The sequence below is a fragment of the Phocoena sinus genome, chromosome 17 (genome assembly GCF_008692025.1).
Source record: "Phocoena sinus isolate mPhoSin1 chromosome 17, mPhoSin1.pri, whole genome shotgun sequence".
Lineage (NCBI taxonomy): Eukaryota > Metazoa > Chordata > Mammalia > Artiodactyla > Phocoenidae > Phocoena > Phocoena sinus.
Genome location: NC_045779.1, coordinates 11,429,065 through 11,455,516, shown reverse-complemented (window position 1 = coordinate 11,455,516; position 26,452 = coordinate 11,429,065). Strand labels below are relative to the sequence as shown.

The 26,452-nt window shown below is 38.4% G+C and overlaps 1 protein-coding gene across 8 annotated transcripts in view; it reads right to left on the bottom strand.

Moving 5' to 3' along the window:
- Nucleotides 1-26,452, bottom strand: part of MTFR1 (mitochondrial fission regulator 1) — an 80,451-nt gene that overhangs the window by 38,502 nt on the left and 15,497 nt on the right. For 4 of the 8 annotated variants that reach the window (XM_032610003.1, XM_032610002.1, XM_032610000.1 and 1 more), the window contains 2 exons: nt 15,880-16,019; nt 7,316-7,414 (listed from right to left, as the gene is read on the bottom strand). In XM_032610003.1, coding sequence (XP_032465894.1) covers nt 7,316-7,414; nt 15,880-15,942 — 162 coding nt within the window. In that variant the 5' untranslated portion in view covers nt 15,943-16,019. Of the gene's footprint in view, nt 1-1,508; nt 2,308-7,315; nt 7,415-14,467; nt 14,552-15,879; nt 16,020-26,452 lie in introns of those variants that run through there. The other 4 variants (XM_032610008.1, XM_032610007.1, XM_032610001.1 and 1 more) reach the window with 4 other exon arrangements.

Genomic DNA, 26,452 nt, shown 5'->3' with positions numbered 1-26,452 from the left:
AAAATAACTTAATTGAATTAAATTTGTTTTGTTATAAGAATAATGCCTCAGAGCCAGATGGCCAATGAATAACAGTTATCAGATTAATGTAATACTTCCTACAAGTTGAAGTAAGGTTTAAATAAAAAATAAAATGCAGACTTTTTAATTGAAGAAAAACGTTTAAGAGGCCAAAGAGATTTACATGTATTTATCAGAAAGCTTCTACAGTAACCCATGCTTTGTTTGAACCTTCTTACTATTATCATTGCCAGATGAAGCTTTTGGAAGCTACACTTAAATAATACTTGTCCTCAACTGTAAAATATACCATAAAAACACATAATACTAATACGGTTAAAATTTTTTAATAATATATCTTTAGTTTTTAAATAATATATCTTTAATATTAAGAATAAAATTTTAACTAAACATATTGGCTACTGGTATGTGCACGCATTCAGATATCGTAATTGCCCAACATTATCAACTTCACAGAGTAGTATTAGAAAACTGACATTTTAACAACAAGATACTAAGAATATCAAGTATTTAAAATGCCTTAAATTCTGGCTTTGGGGAAGGACGGGGGTATAGGAAAGAAAGAAAACAAGTATATTAGAAGAGTAGAGATTTAAGGACTTAATCCTGGGCAAAAACAAAAACAAAAAAACTAATAACGGAATTAAGATGAAAAAGCTTTCAAGATACCAGTGTTTTGGGCTCCCCTGGTGGCGCAGTGGTTGAGAGTCTGTCTGCTGATGCAGGGGTCTGGGAAGATCCCACATGCTGCGGAGAGCCATGGCCCGTGAGCCATGGCCGCTAAGCCTGCGCGTCCGGAGCCTGTGCTCCGCAGTGGGAGAGGCCACAACAGTGAGAGGCCCACGTACCGCAAAACAAAAACAGAAACAAAAACCCAGTGTTTTAAGGCACACAGTGGAGTAACTGTGGTCAGAAGAGAAAAAAAGTATAAGCTTCAGCAAGTACATTGTCAAGGGATATGATCAAAGAAAACCATAAAGAAGATTTTTCTACTTCTCCCTTATATGTTTCAGAAATTTATCTAAATAAGTCAATAAACAAATAGTTTTCAGTAAATTGGTATCTTGTACAACTTAAATAATATAAATGAACTGGGCATCACATCTGGTCTCAAGTGCCTGCGAATCTGGCAATATTCTGTTGCTATCCATTACTAAGAACAGAATGGTATATTAATACTCCCATAACATTATAAAATGGAGATTCTAAGTGGGTTACATGGGGATTCGGGAACAGGAAGGTCCCCCAAGCTCTGTGGAAGCTCCTAGAAGATACAGTATTTAATGGGCTATTTTGTACAAGTGACAAATCATAAAGGTAAAACCTGAATGGTCCCTTCCTTATGGTGCTAGTTCATGAAAATCAATTTGGTTACCTAAATCTTTGTTTAGAAAATAAAATTTTGTTCCAATACACTTACTAGTTGGTAGGAAGAAAGGTATATTTAAGATAAATAAAAATCTAGTTTTGACCTTAAGACTTCTTACCTTCCCATAAAAGCTACAAAAATTGCTGTTTTCTTCCCAGGTATTTTTGTTCATAAAAGGAAGCAAAATACTTTTCTAAGAATACACAAAAATATAAGTTAAACCCATTCTGTGACAGCCTTGCAAAGTATTTTATTTTATAATGTAAAGATCATACAATATTTCTCAATTTTACATCTGTAACACTTCGCATATTAAACATGAAATGTTGCTTTTTGCACAAACTTTAAAAAAAAACAATTATTCCATGGACTTAGTCTGTAATCTTACTGAGCACTGATTATATTTAATCACTGAAATAATACCATGTCTATAACATGTACTCAATGAGATGAAAATGTTAATGATACTGTCAGGAACCAATTCCAGAATTGATAATACCTGTATCATTTCTAATTGACATCCTGCACCACAAAACAAAGTAGTTTTAGTATTTAAGTCACGTACTTACATTATAACAGTGATTTATGCCACCAAAAAAGAAGCCTAACAAAGTACCTGGGGAAACTCATACAAAAAAACAAAATAAAACTGAAAAAAATCTAATCTTTTTTTAAAAGGCCACTTCAGTTGTTGCTGAAATGGGCACTCAGTAGCATAAGAATGAAACAGGAAGTACAGTTCACCTAGTAAAGTACTAGTTTAGGTGAGGTCAGTGTAGGCAAGGGGACTGAGGGCATGGAATTCTTGGAGGTATGATTTAGACACCACTACTGACATGCATGGATGATGGATGGGAAGTTTGAAAAAGAAAAGGTCAACTTACTGAAGGTTCCAGCAAGGTCCTGTCCTACCACAGCTATTGTTAGTAGGGGGAAAAAAAAAAAAAACAACAGAAAATTTTTTTTTCAAAATCAAGGGCAGTATAAAAATAAAATTAGTGCTTATTGATTTATCAGTATCCTAATTCCTTTCAGAAAGAAAAGCATTTCATTCAGAGCAAAATTCAGTAAGAGCATTGTATTTTTACTGATCTTAAGAAATTCAAATCAACATTTGAAACAATTTAAATTATCCAAGATTCAATTATATTTCTAGAATTTTACTGAAGTAATTTTAGGTAATTTTAAATATTCTGATAATGTAAAACTACACTGAAGAAATTGATTTATTTAATAAAACGCATAAAAGAAAAATATAAAGCTTGTACAAAAGTTGAAATACTTAGAATAAAATATTAGAAGAGCTCGCTTTGTCCTCATGTGACTTTTCATAAAATAAACACACTGGCACCGGGAACTAGGATTCTCAGTTTCTTGCCAAAAACGGTGTAACAGTAAATATACTCAGTCTATTTTACCACCTTTTGTTTACAGCCAAATGCAAAACATGTATTCTTAAAAGCAACACAGTTCTAGATTTTTAATTACAGATTTAATTATTCCTCATTTTCTACCAATTCCTGTCATAGTAAGAAAAAGTAAAAGCAGAATTTCTGCATTTTAATATAGTGACATACAGTGACACCAATAGGCCAAGAGGCATACCTGAGTAAAGAACACCAAACTAAATATTCTAGCTGAGACAGGCACTAATATTGCTGAGTAATGTGGTCACTTTAAAAAAAACTGAGCATCTATTAACCCTTCCTATTCATGACACACCTAGAATGGGGGAGGGAAAGAAGGTGAGGGGAGAATAGGGAGAAGAAAAAGGACCAGAGAGACAAGAGGGAAGGAAATGTGTGTGTGTGTCTCTCAAAATAACCTAGGAAGGTAAGTAACAGTATCTCCATGGAAAAACAAGTCTGTAAGAAGTCAATTACTGAGAATGAATAAAACATCACAAACAGATATTTACTGAGTTGGGCTTCAAATTACTATGCCATGTTACCAAATTTATAAAACATAATGCATATATATCTGGATTCAGTTACCCGTAAGGGCCATATTATAGCTAAAAATATCCAGAAATGGTATGACATCACATGTATGACATCACATGCTAGCATAGTCCAGACTATCAGACAGTAACTGGGAAAAATATGAAGTTTAACAATGAATTTTAGTATGAATCCAGGTACTTATCCACAGATGGCTCAGACATCAAAGACCATGATACCACACTACATCTCCCACCTCACTAGCTCCTGACAGAGGGGCCTTGTCTTAGCTCAACAGTAACTTCTGTCTTGCCTCAGGACCTCTGCACTTATTGTTCTCTCTGCCAACACTGCCCCACATCCATCCCTCTCCCTAACTCATTGAGGGGCTGGCTCTTTTTAATCCTTATTTGTCATTCCTCCAGGGATGCCTTCCCAGACCACCACTGTTAGTCTCCCCATGCTATACCAATTTTTCCTTCACTGCACTTAGTACAAATTATAGTTTTATGCTTATTAGCATATTTTCTTGCTTAATATCTCTCCCACTGAACCATATCCCAGTAAGGGTAGAGATCATGTCTGTTTGGTTCACCACTGACCAACAGCACCTAACATAATGCATGGATTTCAAGTTGATTTGCTGAATAAAGATGGGCGGCCAGGTGGCAGGCGGCTGTTTTACTTCCACCTTTAGTCACAGTGCGTGGACTTCAGTGAGAATCTTATTCATTTCTTGTTTGGTTACAGAACATTCCCTCCACCACCAATTCCAACAGTCACTCCTAGCAATCTAAGAAAATAGCCTGGGGCAGGGTTTCCACAGGAAAAAAAGGTAATCCAGGTTAAATTTCCCAGAGTTCTGCCAGTTACTGAGCAGGGATTCAAACTACTGTAGCACAGGGCCCACCCTCCCCTTATCTGATGGTATGCAAGAGCACTTTTTTTTTGCCTTAGATTTTTCTAAGTGTAGTATTTATTACCCCAATAAACCACACTTAAGTTCCATGTTTTTCTTTAACTCATAAAATTTGAAATTTATAAAAATGACCCCAAAGGTGTTTTAGTGATTACTTTCATAATTTGCCAATAGATAATTATGTTACTACTGTAAACTTTCTTTAGCAAAATACTAAAACACAATCTGTAAATGAAGTCCTCAAACTCGGCTACATAAGAAGCTTCTGAAGAGGTTTTAAAAAACAAATGAACAAAAAAATCGGATATATGAAATTCGGATTTAGTAAGCCTTGGATGACACCTTATATTCTTTATACGTTCCGTAAGTGTTTTTGCAAGGAGGCTGGGGCCTTGGAGGATGGTGCCTGAGCATGGATATTTTATTTTTTAAAGCTCCTGGTGATTTAATTATGTAGCCAGTATTGAGAACCACTGCAAATCAAAACCTCTGAACTCCATTCCAATAAACAGAGCAAATAAACATTGAGTGCTTTTATGTTTTTTTTTTTTAACATTCATTACCTGATTTTATTCCCAGCCCAATATTCATTGGGCCCATTAACTGGATGAAGGTGTAAATAAATGTGCTGATCTGTGTTCTGATTTGTGAACCTATAAATACACAGAAATCCAATTTGTTTAAAAAAAAAAAAAGGCAAAAGTTTTGGGAATTCCCTGGCAGTCCAGTGGTTAGGACTCCAGGCTTCCAATGCAGGGGGCACGGGTTTGATCCCTGGTCGGGGAATTAAGAGCTCGCACGCCAAGCGGCACAGCCAAAAGAAAAAAAAAATCCAATCTGTAAAACCAGGGAGTTCACTTAGACAACCAAGTAAGTTAATCTGCTATTCTGCTGCAAGGTGGCAATAACAATAAAATCCCACCACTAGCATACTTTTATTGTGCACTAATTATGTACCAGTTACAATATTCAGGGCTTTGCATGGATTATCTTGTCTAACCCTCAAAACACAAAGTAACATGCCTGTCTTGCCCATCATTTATGTGAGTCTTACTTGTCTGCAGATATATGGGTCAGCTGACAACAATGAAAAGATGGTGTGATTTAGAAGGAACACACTGAGGCTTAAGATTTTGGAGGTGAAACTGTTGTGAGGGCAACCAACTTGAGGTGATGCCTATTGAGTGCTGGGTACAAGAAAAGGAATAGAAGTGAAAGTCTGCAGGAGCAGAGGAAGAAAAGAAAATATGAGACTAAGTTCTAAAAGACAGTGAAATCACCCAGGATAACAAAGGACTGGCTTTGACTACTAACTCCTGCTTCTGAATTGACCCATGAACACCTCATTCTCAAGTTTAATCTATTTCAACTTTTCTCTCCCTCCCTGGGTCCCACGGTGGTTCCCCAGTTCCAGACTCTCTATAGCAGTATTTACTCATGTTGGACTCCTGGACAGTCCAAATACATTCCATATCAATCAAACCTCCAAATGAGCCAAAAAAAATAGCAAAAATGAACTGTCAATTTTATTACTCTTAAACGGCATCCCTTATATTTTTGGAAGACTCTACACTTTTTATATTTCTGATAGATGTAGTAAAAAAAAAATTAAAAAAACAAGATACAGAAGAATGATAGCAGATTTAAAATATCTAAATCAGTAGCAGATAAAACACTCACTTTAAGATTGATGCTGAATTTGAAAAGACGCAGCATGCTGCAAAACTGCCTGGAAGTGAAAAATCTCACTATAAACGTCTTCTGTTTTCTACTACATTCTCAAGTAGGTCACCAACATTCCTCTTACCTTACTCTTCTCCTTTATGTTAATCTCTCTTTTCAAATGCAGCTCCTGTACTAAACCTAAAACTCTTATTCTGCTCAGATGCTTCTAAGTGACTAGTAACATTGAGAAAGAGAATCCTGCCAAGAAAATGAACTTGGCCCTAGTACTTCGGCCCACTGACTGTCAAGGCAGATTTGGGTTGCTACCAGAAAATGCTGGATTATCTCTACGTCCTTTCATACATCTCTAGCTATGTGAACACAAATGCTGAAGCAAGTTCTCCTGCAACAAGGTTAAGCAGACAGATAAAATTTTAATGGAATAAATGGAGCAATCAGAAGAAAAGTTACTAAGTCTTAGTTAACACAATGGTTATTTGAAGGAAACTGGCAAATAAAGCAATCAGCAATTGGTGTCTCAGTGAACTGAATTCTCAGAAATCGTGCTTGAGAGAATTACTATCATAGGTTTCTCTACTGTGAGTTTTTTTTAAAAGCGCATCATTTGTTAAAAATTACTTCTGCAAAGTTCCAATCTGTCAATCTCTAGATTGATGCACAAAGGTCTTGCCAGTCAATCTGCAAGTGGGCGTAACAATGACCTACCTTGTTAGTGAACCTGAACAAATGCTCATTTCTACCACTTACTTAGAAACAGATTTTTAACTCTCTACAAGGAGGAGTGATTTATAAGTAAGACATCTAATAAGCTCGCAGGGGCACTTCTGACCTTCTGAATTATGAGTTAAACTTATCTTCCACACTTCACATGCTAATCTATTATTTAAAATTGGTATAGATTATCTGCTGAACTTTATACACTTAAACGTTGAACTAAAAGATTTTATTACTACTGTAGAGAATTACTGAAAAACAAGAATAAAGCTATGTGAAACATGTCTCACACTAAAACAACCGTAAGGAACAAAAACCCAAATCAAGAAAATAGGAAGTTATCTCCAAGCAGAGTTGAGCTACTCCTGATCTGGTGCTAGAAGACAATGCTCAAGGTCACCTGGGAATTAACAACTGCTTGGCTTATTATATGCTTCTAAGTCTGTATGTATTCTTAAGGATAAATGTCTTACAGAGCTTGAATAATCACTTCACAGAGGAACTAAAATTAGAAAGACTTTACCGTGGTTTTTATCCTCTTTTATTTTATTGATAGCAGCATCAATAGTGGGGAGAGGTTCAAAAAGTACTTTTAAAGCTGTCTGGCCTATTTACATCACCAATGCACATCTTAATATAAAATTTGAAATATATAAAGTACAGTACCTGAAACTGAACTCTTGGACACTGGATCAGAGATAAATTAGTACCAATTTTCCTTACGATACTTCGAGATGAACCATACGGCTTCCCAGACCAAAGTACCTAAGTAGGAAAAACCAAAAGTTTAATTACAAGACTTACAGAACTGTTAATACAAAGCACTAGACAGTTAATTGCATGACATGCTGACACATTAATTACGGATCACAAAGCTCTATGTTACGGGAAATGAGCTAATATTTCTCAATTAAAAATTAAAGAATATATACAGCAGGTTGTTACTAATGCAATAAAGTTTAATGTAAGGCATTATATAAAAATGTAAAAGAACAACTAGTGGAAGTTCCCTGGTGGTTCAATCTCTGGTTGGGGATCTGATCCCACAAGCCGTGCAGCATGGCCAAAAGGAAGAAAAAAAAAAAAGAACTACTAGTAATTGTAAAATAAAATTATATTAGGAGTAAAAATTCATCTGTTTTCATTAGGTTTTCATCCTACTCTGCAGAGGAAACTATTTTATCTCCTCTGCTATATTTTTAGAATTTTATCTATAAGTTTTTCAAAACTACAAGCTACTTACAATAGACTTTCAAAACAAATGCAAATCAGTACAAAGTTCAGAATCTGAATTTGTACAATGCAGGATGCTGCATTTTGTTTGCTACACAAGAAGGCCTGGCCAAGGGTGAGTGGGGGCCAAAATCCAGTTGTACTTGTGAGGCCTTGTCTCAGGGGAAAGGTGTCTTTTCCTAATTTATACAAAAGTACTAAATAGGCTAGTGATAACCCCAGTGAGCAGAATTTTTCAGATGAAATCATAATACACAGAGGACATTATGCTATGCTTAAAGCAAAAACAAATACAAACCTCAAAGCAAAAAGCAAACAAAAAATGCACAGGCAGAATGTTAAAGCATTACGAATTGTACCTTGAAACTTCTCCCCAAGTATATGCTCTTTCCTTAAAGAGAAAAACTATCCATCTGTTTTGAGTGCTATACCTGAAAGCCTGGACAGAAGAGGTAAAGAGAGGTGGTATACTATTAAAAGCAATTTGGAAAAAAAAGAATGAGAATGATATGACTATTTACTAATTCATTCAACTGAGATATTCAATTGCATCCTAAAACTATTAAATAAATAGTACCAAATCAGCTGGCATGTATTCTGAGCAATGGACACTGACCCCTTTTTAAAGTCACTCCATGCCCATTCTAATTTAAAGAATGGAATTACAGTATGACCAAGCAATGTTACTGTAAACAGCCATGGCTCCAACACATAACCCTAACTAGACCTTTAGACCATTCTAAAAGCATGCACAGCTTGTAAAACGAGCATAGAAGCAATCTGACTTCTTAGATTTTAGCAATCAAATCCAATTTAAGGTTAACAGTATGAATCAAAGTGAGGATCATGGGGTATATCTAATACCTCTGGCATCTGCCTCTGCTCATACAATTCTCATCATCAATATGGTCAAAGTTTCAGATAAATAACAAGGACCTACTGTACAGCACAGGAAACTATATTCAAGGTCTTTTAATAACCTATAATAGAAAAGAATCTGGGGCTTCCCTGGTGGCGCAGTGGTTGGGAGTCCGCCTGCCAATGCAGGGGACACGGGTTCGTGCCCCGGTCTGGGAAGATCCCACATGCCGCGGAGCGGCTGGGCCCGTGAGCCATGGCCGCTGAGCCTGCGCGTCCGGAGCCTGTGCTCCGCAACGGGAGAGGCCGCAACAGTGGGAGGCCCTACCACAAAAAAAAAAAGAAAAAAAAAAAAGAAAAGAATCTGAAAAAGAACAGATATATACAAATAAATGTATAACTGAATCACTTTGCTGTACATCTGAAGCTCACACAACATTGTAAATTAACTATACTTCAATTTTTTTTAAATGGATTTAAAAAATTGTTCAAAGTTTCACTGACTGTTTACCTGGGAGAGCTCCAGGAAGTACTATAACCTACACTGGCTACTATAACCAACAAAAACTATAACTCCTGCTTTAGAAATATAAATGAAAAGGATGGACAGGTTGGAAAACTGGTCAGTGGAAAGATAAGAAGACATCAATACTGAAATAAGAATATTAAACAAAGAATATAAGAGGTAAAGTTACTGTGAAGCTTAGAATTACGTGGAGTTCAGGAAAGCAATCATTCAAACCAATGATCATACAGAGGATCATCACATGAATAGTGTTAATAACACGAGGACCAAGAGGAGGAAAATCATCCGACCAGAGGAAAAAGGGAATCACAGCCTTACAAACCCAACATAGGAGGCCAAGAAAAGCAAGAGGGAAGGGAAATGGGGATATATGTACAGCTGATTCACTTTGTTATAAAGCAGAAACTAACACACCGTTGTAAAGCAGTTATGCTCCAATAAAGATGTAAAAAAATAAAATAAAATAAAACAGACAGTATTTAAGCAAACTCTTTACCTTATACATGTTAATAGGCATCGATCTTTTAAAAAAATAGCCATAGGGCAATAGTAACTACACCACTCAATCATTTCTCATGTCTTCTATTTAGCCGTAAGTCAAAACTCGCCTATGATGTAGGAGAATGCTATTTATACATCACAATGTGACAATTACATAGTCTAATGTGAATCTTCCATCCCTCCAGTAAGCAAAGATCTTAACTGCAGATGAAGAGGACAAAAAAGCTCACGAAGAAAAGTTCAAAAAGGACTTGCCAAGGTCAGAAACTAAGATTTCTGCCAGCTTTTAGCCTTCCTTGCTATGCATGCTTCAGGGCTAAGTTTCAACTATTATCTTCCCATCTGCTTTATATCAGAAGGAAAGAATACCAGGTGCCTTCAACAAGGGAAGGTGGCCAAAGCTTCAGCTTTTACTTATAAGGAATTAGTAGACTATTTAGGCTTTTGATGCAAAGTTAAGGAAAGTAAAAGAACAGATTGCCTTATGTGATTATTTTTTCAAGTATACACAGTGGACTAACATAATGTTGTTCTGTTACTTGTGAACTGCATAACATTTAGCACCAAAAATTATGAAGCAAGAGTCTTTATAAGCTAATGACTGGGATATTTAGAAAGAAGAGGAGCCATAACCTTCAGTGGATTGAAGAAAAAGTAAGGGGAAGGAGCAGCTAACTTCCAAGAAGTCTAAAACTAGGTCTTAACTTTATTTTTTCTATTCAGCCCTCATGGAGGGGGAGAAATTGTAAATGGCTGTGAAGAAATAATGAACAGATGGTATGGAAAGTCACCATCTGTGCATTGGGAGGCTGTACGGCCCAAGTGCATCTCCTACCCTAACTGGTGGCTGAACTGTGTCTTGTCAGTACACTTGTTTGGAGAAGGAAAGGCTTCCTCTAAAGATGAACTGTCAGTAATATCTTTTCAGATCTAAGAGAGAGAGCAGGGAGAAAACTGTCATTACTAGACAATTCGATTTCATTAAGAAATAAGAATTCGGCTTCTCTGGTGATGCAGTGGTTAAGAATCCTCCTGCCAATGCAGGAGTCATGGATTCGAGCCCTGGTGCGGGAAGATCCCACATGCCACGGAGCAACTAAGCCCGTGTGCCACAACTACTGAGCCTGCGCTCTAGAGCCCGTGAGCCACAACTACTGAGCCCGCGTGCCACAACTACTGAAGCCCACACACCTAGAGCTCGTGCTCCACAACAAGAGAAGCCACCGCAATGAGAAGCCCGTGCACCGCAACGAAGAGTAGCCCCCGCTCAGCGCAACTAGAGAAAACCCACGCGCAGCAACAAAGACCCAACGTAGCCAAAAATAAGTAAAATACATTTATAAAAAAAAAAATTCAATTCCATTAAAAAAAAAATTAAGTAACAGTAATTTTTTTTAATTAATTTATTTTTGGCTGTGTTGTGTCTTCGTTGCGGTGTGCAGGTTTCTCACTGCAGTGGCTTCTCTTGTTGCAGAGCACGGGCTCTAGGCGCGCGGGCTTCAGTAGTTGTGGCTCACGGGCTCTAGAGAGCAGGCTCAGTAGTTGTGGCGCACGGGCTTAGTTGCTCCGCGGCAGGTGGGATCCTCCCGGACCAGGGCTCGAACCCGTGTCCCCTGCATTGGCAGGCGGATTCTCAACCACTGCACCACCAGGGAAGCCCTATTTATTATTATTAAACAAAAAAACTGCTTTGCTTTATTTATAAGTACTGATAAATAATGTAATAATGAATCAGTGTGGGGCATGCATGTTTGCATGTCTGAGTCTAGTAATGACAGTCCATAGCATCTGGCAACAGAGTTTGTAAGTGATGACAGCAAGGAGGAGGATGACACCAGGAGAGCAATTTGTTCTTTGTTAACAATGTGAAAAGCTATTGTCGAAGTGCCGAAGTGTGAGGCTGGAATCTGAAAATGTCATCTGTCTCACCATGATGACTGCACTCAAGCTTTATACGGTGGTGATTCATTTCTTAGAGACTAGTTAAATCTATATTTCTATCTGAGAGTCACCATTTAGCAAGAAAAAATATAAACTTAATTCTAATCAAATGTATTTTTCTCAAAAAAACTATGTAATATTAACCCAAGGTTCTTATTCTGATATATAATTTCGCATATCCCTGAAATTATACACAAAATTATGTACATATACAACATTTTTCTGGGAAGAAGGTCCATACCATTAATCAAATTTTTAGGGAGTCTAGGACCCAACAAAGTATAAATTCTTAATTCCAAGGGAACCAGAGGAAAATAAAAAGTATGTGTTGGGGAGAAGGGGGTGGAGATAGGAAGATAAAATTCTATAACAATTCTGAAATCCCCAACTGAAGACAACCCTTCCCTCAGTTCTCTTCTTCCTTATCTAAACTCCTAGCCACATTCACATTCTTCCTCCAAAACAGAAGAGGAAAACAAGGTTGCAATTCTTAAGTATTACTGGAAATATATTCCTAATACAAATTAGATATTTGCTGTAACTTTTCAACATAAAATACTGAGATGAACCAGAATCACATTAGTTTCATAGCTTGCTTTCTCTAGTTTAAAACGATTTTTACTTAAGGGCATAAATATAGTAATAATAGAATGAGGAGAAAGTTTGGACAAATGTGAATACAGCTGACCCCTGAACAATGCTCAGGTTAGGGACACCAAACACTGCCCCCACTTTCCCAACAAAATCCACATATAACTTCACAGTTGGCCCTCCTGTATCCAGGGTTTCACATCTGCGGATTCAACCAACCATGTATCATGTACTACAGTACTTACTATGGAAAAAAATCTGCATCTAAGTGGATGCAAGCAGTTGAAACCCACACTATTCAAGGGTCAACTGTATATAGTTTTAAATTCAAACAAATGTTGAGGCCAAATGGAACACAGTGAAGAGAAAACATAGAGACCACGGCAGCATATAGGCCTGGTTTTAAAAGTAGGCTCTACCATTTATTGTCTGTATAAAGCTGGCAAATTATTGATCCCTCTATGTTTCCCTTTCCTCATCTATAAAATGGGAACAGTATCTACCTCATAAGCCTATGAGTCTTAAATGAGTTAAGGGAGGGGCTTCCCTGGTGGCGCAGTGGTTAGGAGTCTGCCTGCCAATGCAGGGGACGCGGGTTCGAGCCCTGGTCCGGGAAGATCCCACATGCCGCGGAGCAACTAAGCCCGTGGGCCACAACTGCTGAGCCTGCGCTCTGGAGCCTGCAAGCCACAACTGCTGAGCCCACATGCCACAACTACTGAGGTCCACGCACCTAGAGCCCGTGCTCCGCAACGAGAGGCCACTGCAATGAGAGGCCCGTGCACTACAACAAAGAGTAGCCCCCCCTCGCTGCAACTAGAGAAGGCCCAAACGCAGCCAAAAATAAGTAAAATAAATAAATTTTTTTAAAAAACTGAGTTAAGGTATTTAAATATAACACAACTTTAATAAATACTGTCTTCTTCCCCTTCTATTATAAGAGGTAGCAAAGTACACTAAAAAGAAGATTCTGGAATCAAAATTGGGTTCATATTACAGCTCTGCCACTTATTAGTCAGGTAACTTTGCACAAGTCAGTTAAACACTCTGAACCTCAGGTTCCTCATCTGTTAAAAAAAAGTGTTGTCCTAGTGAACACACAAAATACATGTAAAACACTGGGCATAGTAAGCCGATCAGTGATAGCTATTATGATGGTGCTGATGTGTACGGTAAAATACAAAGAGCTAATCATCACCAGCTGGGCCTAATGGCAAAAACAAAACGCAGATCTCAAAACCTGCACTTTCTTTTTAAAGCAGATAAAATATGCAAAGAATGAAGGCATTTTCTGCTCTTGAATACATTCAAATATAGTACCAAGTTCATTTATATGTCAAAGCAGTGAGAAATATGTATTTATCATTGAAAGATGGAACTAAAAAGTTTTTTTTTTATATTCAGATTACTCTTAAGCAGCAAGCTAAAAGATCCCAGAAACTAAGATAGAAAATAACTCCAAAGGGTCAAATTGTTTAATGTTAGGAGAAAATTTATTTTCATACAGATTTTCAGTTAACTGATTAAAGGTGATGATTATATGTTACATAAAAAAATGATCTTTCCATCTACTGGTAGAAATCAGTTGTGATTACAATATTGGGAGCAAGTTAATGCTCTCTTACCTGGTCCATTCTTTGATGAAAGGCACCCATGTTACAGCTCAAAATGAACAAAGCTAAATAAGTAAACTAAGCTAAATAAAGTGTGTTATCTATTCCTGAAACAAAATTCTGCACTTTGGCCTCAATCAGCACTGGTCACATTGCCTGACTTGGGGTGGGGGCAGGGGGATGACAGAACAAAACAGTAGGAAATTAACCATCATTGAATGTACCTACACTACATACAGGCCACTGTGATAGGTATTTTACATACACTGCCGTGTAATCCACAGGTTCATTGTGCAGGAGTAGTTCTTTCTACCTGTAATTTGTAGATGAAGAAAGTAACTGGCAGAGATAAATTTCATACGCAGGTTTGTTTGAATCCAAGACCTACAATCTTTCCACTCAACTATACTTTTTTTTTATACTTCTTACTAAAATTGCAAATAAATAGGAATCATAAGCTGTAAAGTTTCACTTTTGGGGAATCGTTAGCAACAAAAGCTTCCTGACTTTCTGAAAAGAAATTCTTTTGCTGTCAGTACTGAAATGTTAACCTACCCTATGTAGCCAGATGATGGTAAGTAGCAATTGAGAAAGGTGGTATATTGCATTAAGTGAAGTTCAAAACATGAGAAGATGTAACTGAAAAAGATGAAAGTATTAACTTTACAAACCATTTTCCTATTGTTTATCCGAAAGATAATACTCAAAATTATGTAAATATAAAAAAGGGTAGGGACTTCTCTGGCAATCCAGTGGTTAAGACTTTGTCTTCCAATGTCAAGGGGTGTGGGTTCGATCCCCAGTCGGGGAGATAAGATCCCACATGCCTCACAGCCAAAAAACCAAAACATAAAATAGAAGCAGTATTGTAACAAATTCAATAAAGACTTTAAAATGGTCCGCATCAAAAAAAATCTTTAGGGGCTTCCCTGGTGGCGCAGTGGTTGAGAGTCCGCCTGCCGATGCAGGGGACATGGGTTCGTGCCCCGGTCCAGGAGGATCCCACATGCCGCGGAGCGGCTGGGCCCGTAAGCCATGGCCGCTGAGCCTACACGTCCGGAGCCTGTGCTCCACAACGGGAGAGGCCACAACAGTGAGAGGCCCGTGTACCGCAAAAAAAAAAAAACAAAAAAAAACAAAAACAACTTTAAAAAAAACTGGGGGTGGGGGGGGGCGGGCGGGGTAAATGTTATTTGGTTCTTTGCTTTTTATCTCCAAAGAAAATAGATGGAACTTTGTGGGACTGGGGCAACAAAACATTCAACCTTCTCTTAGCAATATTCAAAGAGACACAAAATAAAAACGAAAAAGTAGTACGTTAAAAAGTATACCCATATTCAAATTATGTAACCTGCCTATATCTTTAATGAATACAACGTAATTCCATGTCACCAATGACACTGAATATGAAAATGAGAAACAAATATTCCACAAAATATGCTTGGCACAAGTACTGCTCTAATAACTTTACACTGGATCTGAAAAAAAAATTATGTATTAGTAGAAAATACTTTTAAAAATGTCAAGATCCGAACATCTTTGGCACAGAATAACAATATTACACTAATTTTTTCCTTTGTATCTACAGTTATATTTTAGGAGACATGACTTACCTTTTAAACAGCTGTGTGATAAACCACATTATAAGAGCATTCAATATTAACAGCTCTACAACATTCAGAGTTGTCAAGCATTAGTCAAACATATTTTATTCAATGATTTCTATATACATTTAAGCCTTTTCCTCACTAATAACAAATGCATTGCTTTTACCAGTCACATGAATATTGGTTAAGTTTTCGATGTAACCAACCCATCCCTTACTTAGGATGCTGGGTAAAGATTCACTTCCATGATTTAAATAGTAAGCAAATTAAATACTACATAAGTTGGCCATACATAAGATTCATTTTTCTCAGAAAAAATTCTCAATGTCTGGATTTTAAAAATGAATTTCAAGCACTCACCGATTGCATGCTTCCAACCTGTTGAAAAACCATCCTAATTAGGCATTTAATCCAGCCAAGCATTTAGATGGCAAAGTCTCTCCAAATTTGCATTTCAAGTACTTCAGGCAGACATAGTAGCACATGGTCCATAAAGCACACTGAAATGTTAAAATGTAAATACTGAAGTGAAATAATTATTATTTAGAATCTTTACTGTCTACAACACATCTCACAAAGTAAGTTTAGTCTACATCTTAAACCTTTGCATGTATAAGTTTACTTAAGGAAAAAAATTTTCAACTAAGACCTGACACAGCCAAAATAAATAAAACAAATTAAAAAAAAAAAGAAAAAAAATTTACTTGTGATCACCTTTAAATAAACTAATGGTACAATTTTTTAAATTTTTTTAAGTATTTCTTTTCCAGTCAGGGTTCTACCTTGGAAGCAACAAAAACCTACTGTGGCTGACATAAGTAGAAAATATATTTATGGAAAGACACCCAGTAGACAACAATCTTAGAAGAAACTTACAGGCTACACAGCCAGGAAAGACATCCAAAACTGCAGCAGAACTGGTCTTGGAAGACACCACTGCAACTGCTACTGCCACCCCTGACAGAACAGAATCTACCAGTTCCCACTTTCCTGTCCCACTGGCTCCTGAGTTGCTGTCCATACTGGCGGCATTTGCTTGGATGAACCTACCTGGCTACGGTTACAAGCCGATTCTGGCTCTCACCAAAATCATAAAGGAATTCCGGAAACATAAAACAGGAATTCAGAGGCCAAAAGGTAAAAAATAACAACAAACCACACTCACTGGCACTATAACCCCTGCCACTCACCCTCTTCACCTCCCCATCAATATACTGTATATCTGATAGAATTATGAGCTCATATGACATAAACCAGTTTACCTGAAGTGTTGGTCTCCAACACAAGTTTACACCAGACTATAAATCAATGTGCTGCTTCCTTGTCAAGGAAGCCTTTAAAAAAAAAAAAAAAAAAAAAGCAGTACTTAGTCAGGGGTCCCCAACCTTTCTGGCACCAGGGACCGGTTTCGTGGAAGACAGTTTTTCCACGGACGGGGCGGGGCGATGGTCCAGGCGGTAACGCGAGCAACGGGGAGAAGCAGATGAAGCTCCGCTCGCTCGCCTCCTGTCGTGCGGCCCAGTTCCTAACAGGCCGTGGACCAGTACCGGTCCGCGGCTCAGGGGTTGCGGACCCTTGTACTTAGTGATATACTTGATTTACATTCTGATATAGGCTTACCCCTATGTGGACCAGAAATGACGTTTGTGGTCTACACTTTGAGGAGAACTTGATGAAGAATTACAAAGAATTGGGGCGGGGGGGGGGATAAAGTTGTCACAAATACGCCAGACGCTGGGTGAAACATGAACCAGAAAGAGCCCAGCCCTAAGGACAGATCAAAGTATGCAATGAAAGAGTTCTAAGCGCTGACAGGAACATATAATTTATTTATAACTAAGAAATGGCCGGGGCTAGAACTTTGGTGAGACATATATTTAAATATTACCAACATCTATAGTTGCCTATAAGAATGAATATTCTGAGAGGTAACGGTAATAAAAAGTGCAAAGGGCCAAAAATAAGCTGGAGATGACTGACAAAAAACTGGTCAGAGAAAAAGGATGGTTTTATGTAATTGGAAAACCTATCACTTTTTTTTTTTTTTTTTTTTTTTTTTTGCGGTACGCGGGCCTCTCACTGTTGTGGCCTCTCCCGTTGCGGAGCACAGGCTCCAGACGCGTAGGCTCAGAGGCCATGGCTCACTGGCCCAGCTGCTCCGCGGCATGTGGGATCTTCCCAGACCGGGGCACGAACCTGTGTCCCCTGCATCAGCAGGCGGACTCTCAACCACTGCACCACCAGGGAAGCCCTAAACCTATCACTTTTTTTTAAAAATTGAGATATAACTTACACAGGCAAGTGCACAAATTTTAAGTATGTCCAGCTTAATCAATTTTTATATATGTATAAACCTGTGGAACCTCCATCCAGATCAAGATGTGAAACATCTGAAGAACCCCAAGAGCTCCCTTGGGCCTCTACCCAGTCGATATCCATGCCTCACCTACCTAACTACTACTCTAACTTTTACAGCCTATCACTTTCGCAGGCTGCATGTACTCTTCTGTGTCTGACTTCTGTCACTCAACATTGTCTGTGACATTTATCCACATAATTTGTGAATCACAGTTCTTTTTCACTGATGTTCAGTATTTTGTTGTGGTACTATACCACAATTTACTTGCCCAGTTTACTGGGGGCTTTTTTGTTTGTTTTTTGTTTTACTTTATTGGAGTACAGTTGATTTACAGTGTTGTATTACCCAACTTACTGTTCATGAACATTTGGGTTGTTTCTATTTTTTAGCTACTATAAATAAAGTTGCTGAAACAATTCGTGCACATAACATAGCAAGGTACACATAAGAACTAATTTCTCGGACTTCCCTGGTGGTGCACTGGTTAAGAATCCACCTGCCAATGCAGGGGACACAGGTTTGAGCCCTGGTCCAGGAAGATCCCACAAGTGGAGTAATTAAGCCCGTGCGCCACAACTACTGAGCCCACGAGCCACAACTACTGAAGCCTGCACTCCTAGAGCCTGTGCTCCGCAACAAGAGAAGCCACCACAATGAGAAGCCCACGCACCGCAACGAAGAGTAGTCCCCGCTCGCCACAACTAGAGAAAGTCCACGCACAGCAACGAAGACCCAACACGACCAAAAATTAATTAATTTTAAAAAGAAGAACTAATTTCTCTTGGGACTTCCCCGGTGGTCCAGTGGTTAAGACTCCACGCTTCCACTGCAGGGGGCGTGGGTTCCATCCCTGGTCTGGGAACTAAGATCCCACATGCTGTGCGGCACAGGCAAAAATGAAAAAAGAACTAATTTCTCTTGAGTCTATACCCAGAAGTAAAACTGCTAGATCATCAGATTACACAGAGATAGAGATATAGCTAAATCTTTGAAAAATCTGTAGAAACTAACATTTTTCTGAAGTGGCTGTACCAATTACACTCCCCGCAAGCAGGTATATACAAGAGCTCTAGTTGTTCTATAATCCTTGGTATTGTCAACGGTCAATACTTGGTATTGTCAATCTTTTTAATTTTAGCAGTTTTAGTAGCTTTTCCACAGGTTTTGGGGGCATCTTGATACCTTCCATTAAGAAGTGTCTTTCGCTCGCTCTTTTTTTTTTTTTTAAAGATTTCTTTTGATGTAGACCAGTTTTAAAGTCTTTAATGAATTTGTTACAATACCGCTTCTGTTCTAATGTTTTGGTTTTTTGGCCTTGAGGCATGTGGGATCTTAGCTTCCCGAGCAGGAACCGCATCCCCTGCATTGGAGGGCGAAGTCTTAACCAGTGGACCGCCAGGGAAGTCCCTTTCCCTCGTTTTTTAAGCAGATAGTTTTGTGTTTTTTTTTTTTAACTATTTTTTAAAATTATTCTTGCCAGAAAAAAAAAAATTATTCTTGCCAGGAAGGAGTCTGTGCCAGAGATAAAGATTAGGAAGCACTGGCTTAGAAAAAGGAGATGCAACCTAAGAGTGAATGGGCTAACTCATACTCAGAGTAAGAAATGAAGCCTGAATAGAAGCCTCAAGAAATACTTGCGCATCAAGCAGAGAAAACAAGAGTCACTGGGAAAAAAATGATCAAAGGGGTAACAGAAAAATGAGAGAGGTGTTGTCACCAAAAAAAAAAGGAAATTTCAATAAGGGGAATGGTTCTTGTTACTGATAAACAGTGAACACAGAGGAAAGGTCACATAGTCGGTGGCCGCCTACAGTTACCCTTTCCTCCAAACTTCTCCACTGTGCTCTCTGGAACCCTGTTTGAAGGTAAGCATCCCCTCCCTCGCTGAACTGAAATTTGGCTGTCCCTTTAGAATGCTGCTTCCAAGCCTTCTCAAAGGCTCCTGTGCTTGCTTATTCTCTCCTACTTTATATCAAGGCTGTTTCCAATCAATTACTGCTCTAAGCTCTTTGAAAAACCCTCCCTCAAAGGCAAAACTAAAGTGACAACAAAACAGAGCAGTGGTCACCAGGGTTATTAACTACAGCAAAGCACAAGGGAGGTTTTGGAAAAATGGAAGTAGTTTATATCTCGATTGTGGTGGTGGTTACATGACTCTATGTTCAAAGAAATGTCTGCCAAAAGGAGTGAATTTTGCTGTATGTAAATTATACCTTCACTTAAAAAAAAAAAAAAAAGCTCTCCTTAGGAAGCACTGCTTTACCACCCTCTGTCCCTCATGAGGGTTGACTTAAGGACACTTGAATCATTCCCTATGGCTCAGCTATGACTTCAACCGAGCCTTCTTCTCTACTCCAAGTCCTTTCCTAAATGGAATTCTGCACTTCGGCCTCATTGGCACTAGTACACCAATAAACATATATTCTTGCTGGTGCTAGGTGATTATAATATTCACAGAGATGATGCATCCAACAGAGCACTGTTTGAGTCTACTTACATAAAGACCTAAAACAGGTAAAAGTGAAAGCAATCTCATCAGAGATTATGAATTTTTTTTTTTAATTTAAACTTAGTCTTTTTTGTTTTGTTTTGAATTGTTGGAGGCAGAGGTCGTGACTGGCAGCAGGCCCGAGAGGGATTTCTGAGGGTGCTGGCAATGTTCTATTTCTTGACATACGCAGATACTTGAACGTGTTTGCTCTGTGAAAGCTTACCAAGATACTTTTCTTAATGTAAGTTATGCTTCAAATACAAGTTTTAAAAACACACAGAGCCTTTGACCAAGTTATGCAACTTTCAGGAATTTCTTTTGCAGAAATAAAAGCATTATACATAAAGAATATATATAAAGGTATTTTCTGCAGTGCTTTTTCTACTCACAAAACTAGGATCAACTTTAAATGTTCACCAATAAAACACCTGTTAAATAAATTACTGTATATGCATATTACAAACTTTATGCATCTATTAAAAGTGAGTTACAGTCTATGTAATGACTTGATGGTATATATATGTTACAGGAAGAGAAATATACTAAGTATGATTTCATTTCTGTAAAACAAAAAAAAATCTTCAACCTTTTCATTTATGAAAAGCTATACATCAAACTATTAAAACTGGCCAGAGTGGGTAGAAGTAAATTTTTCTTTGTATGGTTTGTACTGTTTAGACAATGCTACAAAAATACATGTTTTAATTTTCATTTAAAAACAAAATCTAGGGACTTCCCTGGTGGTCAACTGGGTAAGACTCCACGCTCCAAATGCAGGGGGCCCGGGTTCGATCCCGGGTCCGATCCCGGGTAGGGGAACTAGATCCCGTATGCATGCTGCAACTGAGAGTCCACATGCCGCCACAACTAAGAAGCCCACATGCCACAACTAAGACCTGGCGCAGCCAAAGAAAAAGAAAAAAATATCGAAGTTACAAAAACCAAATATGTCACCTTTCAGCTTTCACTCAGACACTCCTTGGACCATACTGAGACCTTCAGTCTCCTCCTCTGCACTTGCCGTCAACCTAACCAATCCCTTCCCACTTTCACTTTCATCTACCTCATGAAGCCCCAAATCACTTGAACTACTGCTTTGTTAGAATTTTCAACTCCTTTTTCTGTTTTGTTTATTCTACAAGCCAGAACCTGATGAGTCCACAAGCCTACACTTCCTACAATTGGGCTGTAGAAAAAAGACTATATCTCACATTTTGATGTTGCTACAAATGTACTACCTCTGGTCTCAACTGGGCCTTCACTGCTGCCTAGCGTTCAGGAAAATCTTATTTTCTGCTCTTCCCACTCTTCCATTCTCCAGAGCAGCTATTTCAAGCATTCTCCATGCTACCCAAATCTCTCTAACCCTTGCTCCATCATTTCTCAGCAGATGACCAAGCTTACTACTTTAAATAGAGAAGTCTTCTGACACAAAATCCCTCAACTTCCTGCCACGCCACATGCCATACACATAGCATCTCTGCATCCACACCTATTCTGTCCCTCCAAGTCTGTCCCCCATTCTCTCTTGTCCCTCCTTCCAACTAAGTGCTCAGGATTATACCCCCCTCTGCCCCCAACCCACAGGTCTCATTACATCAGCTCCATCCTGTATTACATGGATTCTCTTTCCTCTGCCCTGTTAAATTCAATCACATGCTGCCTTCTGGTTTCTCCCATCTTCTTTTAAACCAAAGAAATCTGAAACTGAACTCCTCAACTTTCCTCCTTAATCTGTTGCTTATATGTTCCCTACCTCAGAAAATGGCACACCTAGTCAGTTATTCCTTCTTTCTCTTTCATTTTCTACAATCAAGTTCTATTTTGCTTCCTAAATATATCAGATTCCATTTCCATTGCCCTTACTGCTCTTCTAAGTCTATACTATTGTAAAAATCTATTAACTACACTATTTGCACCACCCCCTCCCCTGATTTTGCTATCCCTTTCTATCCATTCTCACTACCAAAGTAGGTCTTTTATGATTTGGTCATAAAGAGGGTTTTCCTGATCAACCAGGATTAGGGCCCTCCTGTATGTATTCTCTTACATAGTGTATTAAAACAATGTACCTAAACTGCTTACCTCCTCCATGGCACTTCAATCACCGTTAAGTGCAAAGACTCTATCTTATTCATCACAGTGACCCCAGCATGTAGCACAACATATAGGATATAACAGTTGCTCAGTTAATATGTGAATATTAAATGAAAGGCATCTAAGCCCCAAGCCAGTACCTTTTCTATACTGTCTCAATTTCAAACAGATATCTTAAGAGGAATTTTACTTCTATTTATAGGTGAACTAGGTAATTTCAGACAAACCCTCCTCCCACTGAGGACAAGTAAACTAGGGGACAATATTTTTAAAATCATCTATTTGAAAGCATCAGAGAACTATTAAGGCAGAGAAGTATAACCAGGCCAAGAGTTGGTTCTTTGAAAAGACTAATAAAAAGAATTGACCTCTAATGAGATTTACTGAGGAGAGAAAAGGCACTTTGCCAGTATAAGGAATGAAAAAAGGGACATCACTATAGATCTTAAAGGCATGAAGAAAATCATAAAAGGCAAAACAAACCTATAGTGTAAGAAGTTACAATGGTGGTTACCTTTGGATGGGGTGGCTAAGAGTTGGAAGGGAGTATAAAGGGGGTCTCTGGGGCTTCCCTGGTGGCGCAGTGGTTGCGAGTCCGCCTGCCGATGCAGGGGACGCGGGTTCGTGCCCCGGTCCGGGAAGATCCCACATGCCGCGGAGCGGCTGGGCCCGTGAGCCATGGCCGCTGAGCCTGCGCGTCCGGAGCCTGTGCTCCGCAACGGGAGAGGCCGCAGCGGTGAGAGGCCCACGTATCGCAAAAAAAATAAATAAATAAAAAAAGGGGGTCTCTGGAGGGCAGACAACTTTCTATTTCTTAAACTGGGTGGTCTCTGCATGGATATTTGCTTTGTGATCATTTATTAAGCTGTATATTTATGTCTGTGCATCTTTCTGTGTTACACTTTGTGTGTGTTATACTTCACAAGAAAACAGGTTTAAAAAAAAGATAGCTATCCCTGGTGGCGCAGCGGTTGAGAGTCCGCCTGCCAATGCAGTGGACACGGGTTCGTGCCCCTGTCCGGGAGGATCCCACATGCTGCAGAGCGGCTGGGCCCGTGAGCCAGGGCCTCTGAGCCTACGCGTCTGGAGCCTGTGCTCCGCAATGGGAGAGGCCACAACAGTGAGAGGCCCACGTACCGCAAAAAAAAAAAAAAAAGATAGCTAAGAATCAGGCTGCACTTTGTTTTCTAGGTTCTTTATGTATGTATATGTGTGTGTGTTTGTAAAATTTAACTTCTAGGATTATATGATGATGGTATAGGCTTATAGTCGAGCCTACTCTAGCATAGACCAGACATACAGAAATATCATGCAGAAGTAGCGTGGTGGGGTAGCTGGCAAGGCAGTAGAAGAGAAAACCAAGAGTAAAGGAGAAACAGATAAAACTGTGAAAACAGACTTTCTTTTCCCGCCACAAATACTATGAAACTATGTGTGTGCAGGTAGACCAATTAAAGTATAGAGCAATCAAATCAAAGATAAAACAACATAATATTGTTTCAACTAACGCAGTGTATGTTTTTGAGATACTTATAATAAAAAAAGTTATTAGCAATAGTTTCACAATAAACCTGTTAGCAGTGATACCAAAGTTGTCATTAAACTTAAAATTCCAAAAACTTTAAAAGCTACAACAGTACATGGGGCTTATTTTTATAAGGTCTTTTGGAACTATTCAAGGAAATGGCCATTTAATTATCTTTACAATGTAACAGAAGAGTGTGACCATTTCATTCTGGGGTCCGAGGAGTCTAAAAAGATTAATAGAACATTCTTAGTTATTTGGTTGGCTAAATTACTGGAATAAGGTTTCCTGTTCTCAGAAAACTAAGAGATCAGGTAAACCATATTAGTGCATCCCAAACAACAGTCTACATTCTGGCTGCAAACAATGATGCAAAAGAAAAATAAGGACCATGAAGTAAAAAATAAAAACTTATTCAATTTAAAGTTACTGTCCTTGACCCAGCAATCCCACTACTGGGCATATACCCTGAGAAAACCATAATTCAAAAAGAGCCATGTACCAAAATGTTCATCGCAGCTCTATTTACAAAAGCCCAGAGATGGAAACAACCTAAGTGCCCATCATCAGATGAATGGATAAAGAAGATGTGGCACATATATACAATGGAATATTACTCAGCCATAAAAAGAAACGAAATTGAGCTATTTGTAATGAGGTGGATAGACCTAGAGTCTGTCATACAGAGTGAAGTAAGTCAGAAAGAGAAAGACAAATACTGTATGCTGACACATATTATGGAATTTAAGAAAAAAAATGTCATGAAGAACCTAGGGGTAAGACAGGAATGAAGACACAGACCTACTAGAGAACGGACTTGAGTACATGGGGAGGGGGAAGGGTGAGCTGTGACAAAGCGAGAGAGAGGCATGGACTTATATACACTACCAAACGTAAGGTAGATAGCTAGTGGGAAGCAGCCACATAGCACAGGGAGATCAGCTCGGTGCTTTGTGACCGCCTGGAGGGGTGGGATAGGGAGGGTGGGAAGGAGGGAGACTCAAGAGGGAAGAGATACGGAAACATATGTATATGTATAACTGATTCACTTTGTTATAAAGCAGAAACTAACACACTATTGTAAAGCAATTATACCTCAATAAAGATGTTAAAAAAAAAAGTTACTGTCCTTTATTTTGAGAATATGTCCTTCTTATGTTTTTAGTATTAAAATGCTATTTCTTTTAGGATGTGGGGACAGTAGATGAGTGTTACTTTTGATTTTTTTTTTTAATGCTTACTTATAATAAAAAGTTGTCAGGGCTTCCCTGGTGGTGCAGTGGTTGAGAGTCCGCCCGCCGATGCAGGGGACACGGTTCGTGCCCCGGTCCGGGAAGATCGCGGAGCCATGGCCGCTGAGCCTGCGTGTCCGGAGCCTCTGCTCCACAGCGGGAGAGGCCACAACGGTGAGAGGCTCGCGAACCGCAAAAAAAAAAAAAAAAAGTTGTCAAAGCCCTACCGTTTCTGGAAATTAAACTTGAAATTCAAGTCTAGTGACCACTGCTATACTTCAAGTCAGTCTGGGCTGAGACTTTAAGTCAGAACACTTACCACACTATAAAACATTGACATAGTACTCAACCTATGGGTACAATTTACTGGCAATATTCTGAATTAATATTCTATACTATTCATACAAATTAAGTACACTGCTACATTCCCAGTACCTAGCACAGAGTCTGACATATAATAAGTTTAACTTTTTTCAGTCCACAAATTAATAAATCTCATGACCTGTACTACATCTCTCAAAAACAAAAGAAAAAGCTGTTTAGATAAGAAACCTAAGAACATAACCTAATTAAAACTTGATGAAAATTCTTTCAAGTTAATGGGCTATAGATATGAAACTAAACTTCTAAAGGACATTTTCTGTAACATTTTTAGAAGTTAACTTTCTCTCCGTATGCTATAAAAGAAGTTAGAGGTAGCTTTATATTTCCATTTGAACTAAAGATGTGCCATTTTCATGTGAGGATCTCTGACATATAACCCTCCTGTGAATGAGATAGGAATTTCCTTTAAGTATTATTTTAAGTATTCCCATGCAAATGAATTAAGTATCCTGGCATCAATTTTAAAACAATCTTTCGAAAAGACTGCTCAAATATCTTAAGTGGTCCTGGACATCAGTAGAAAAAAATACTCACACTACTTGGAAGTCAATAATATTTTTCACTAACTAAAAGTGCTTCCTTGGGCCAAGCAAATTGATGAAAATTCACTATAAACGTGATTTTGATAAGTTGTGTAATAATTACTGTCCCCTACATATTATGTGTATTAAAAAATTCCCTTATGGAAAAATTCAGTAAATTATACCTTCATAAGTAAAGGTGTTCACTTTTTTTCAAATTTTAACAATACTTTTTATTTTTTTTAATTCAAGTAGTTAATTTACAATGTTGTGTTAGTTTCAAGAAAGGTGTTCAGTTTTTAAAAGCTAGTAAGGGTAGTTACT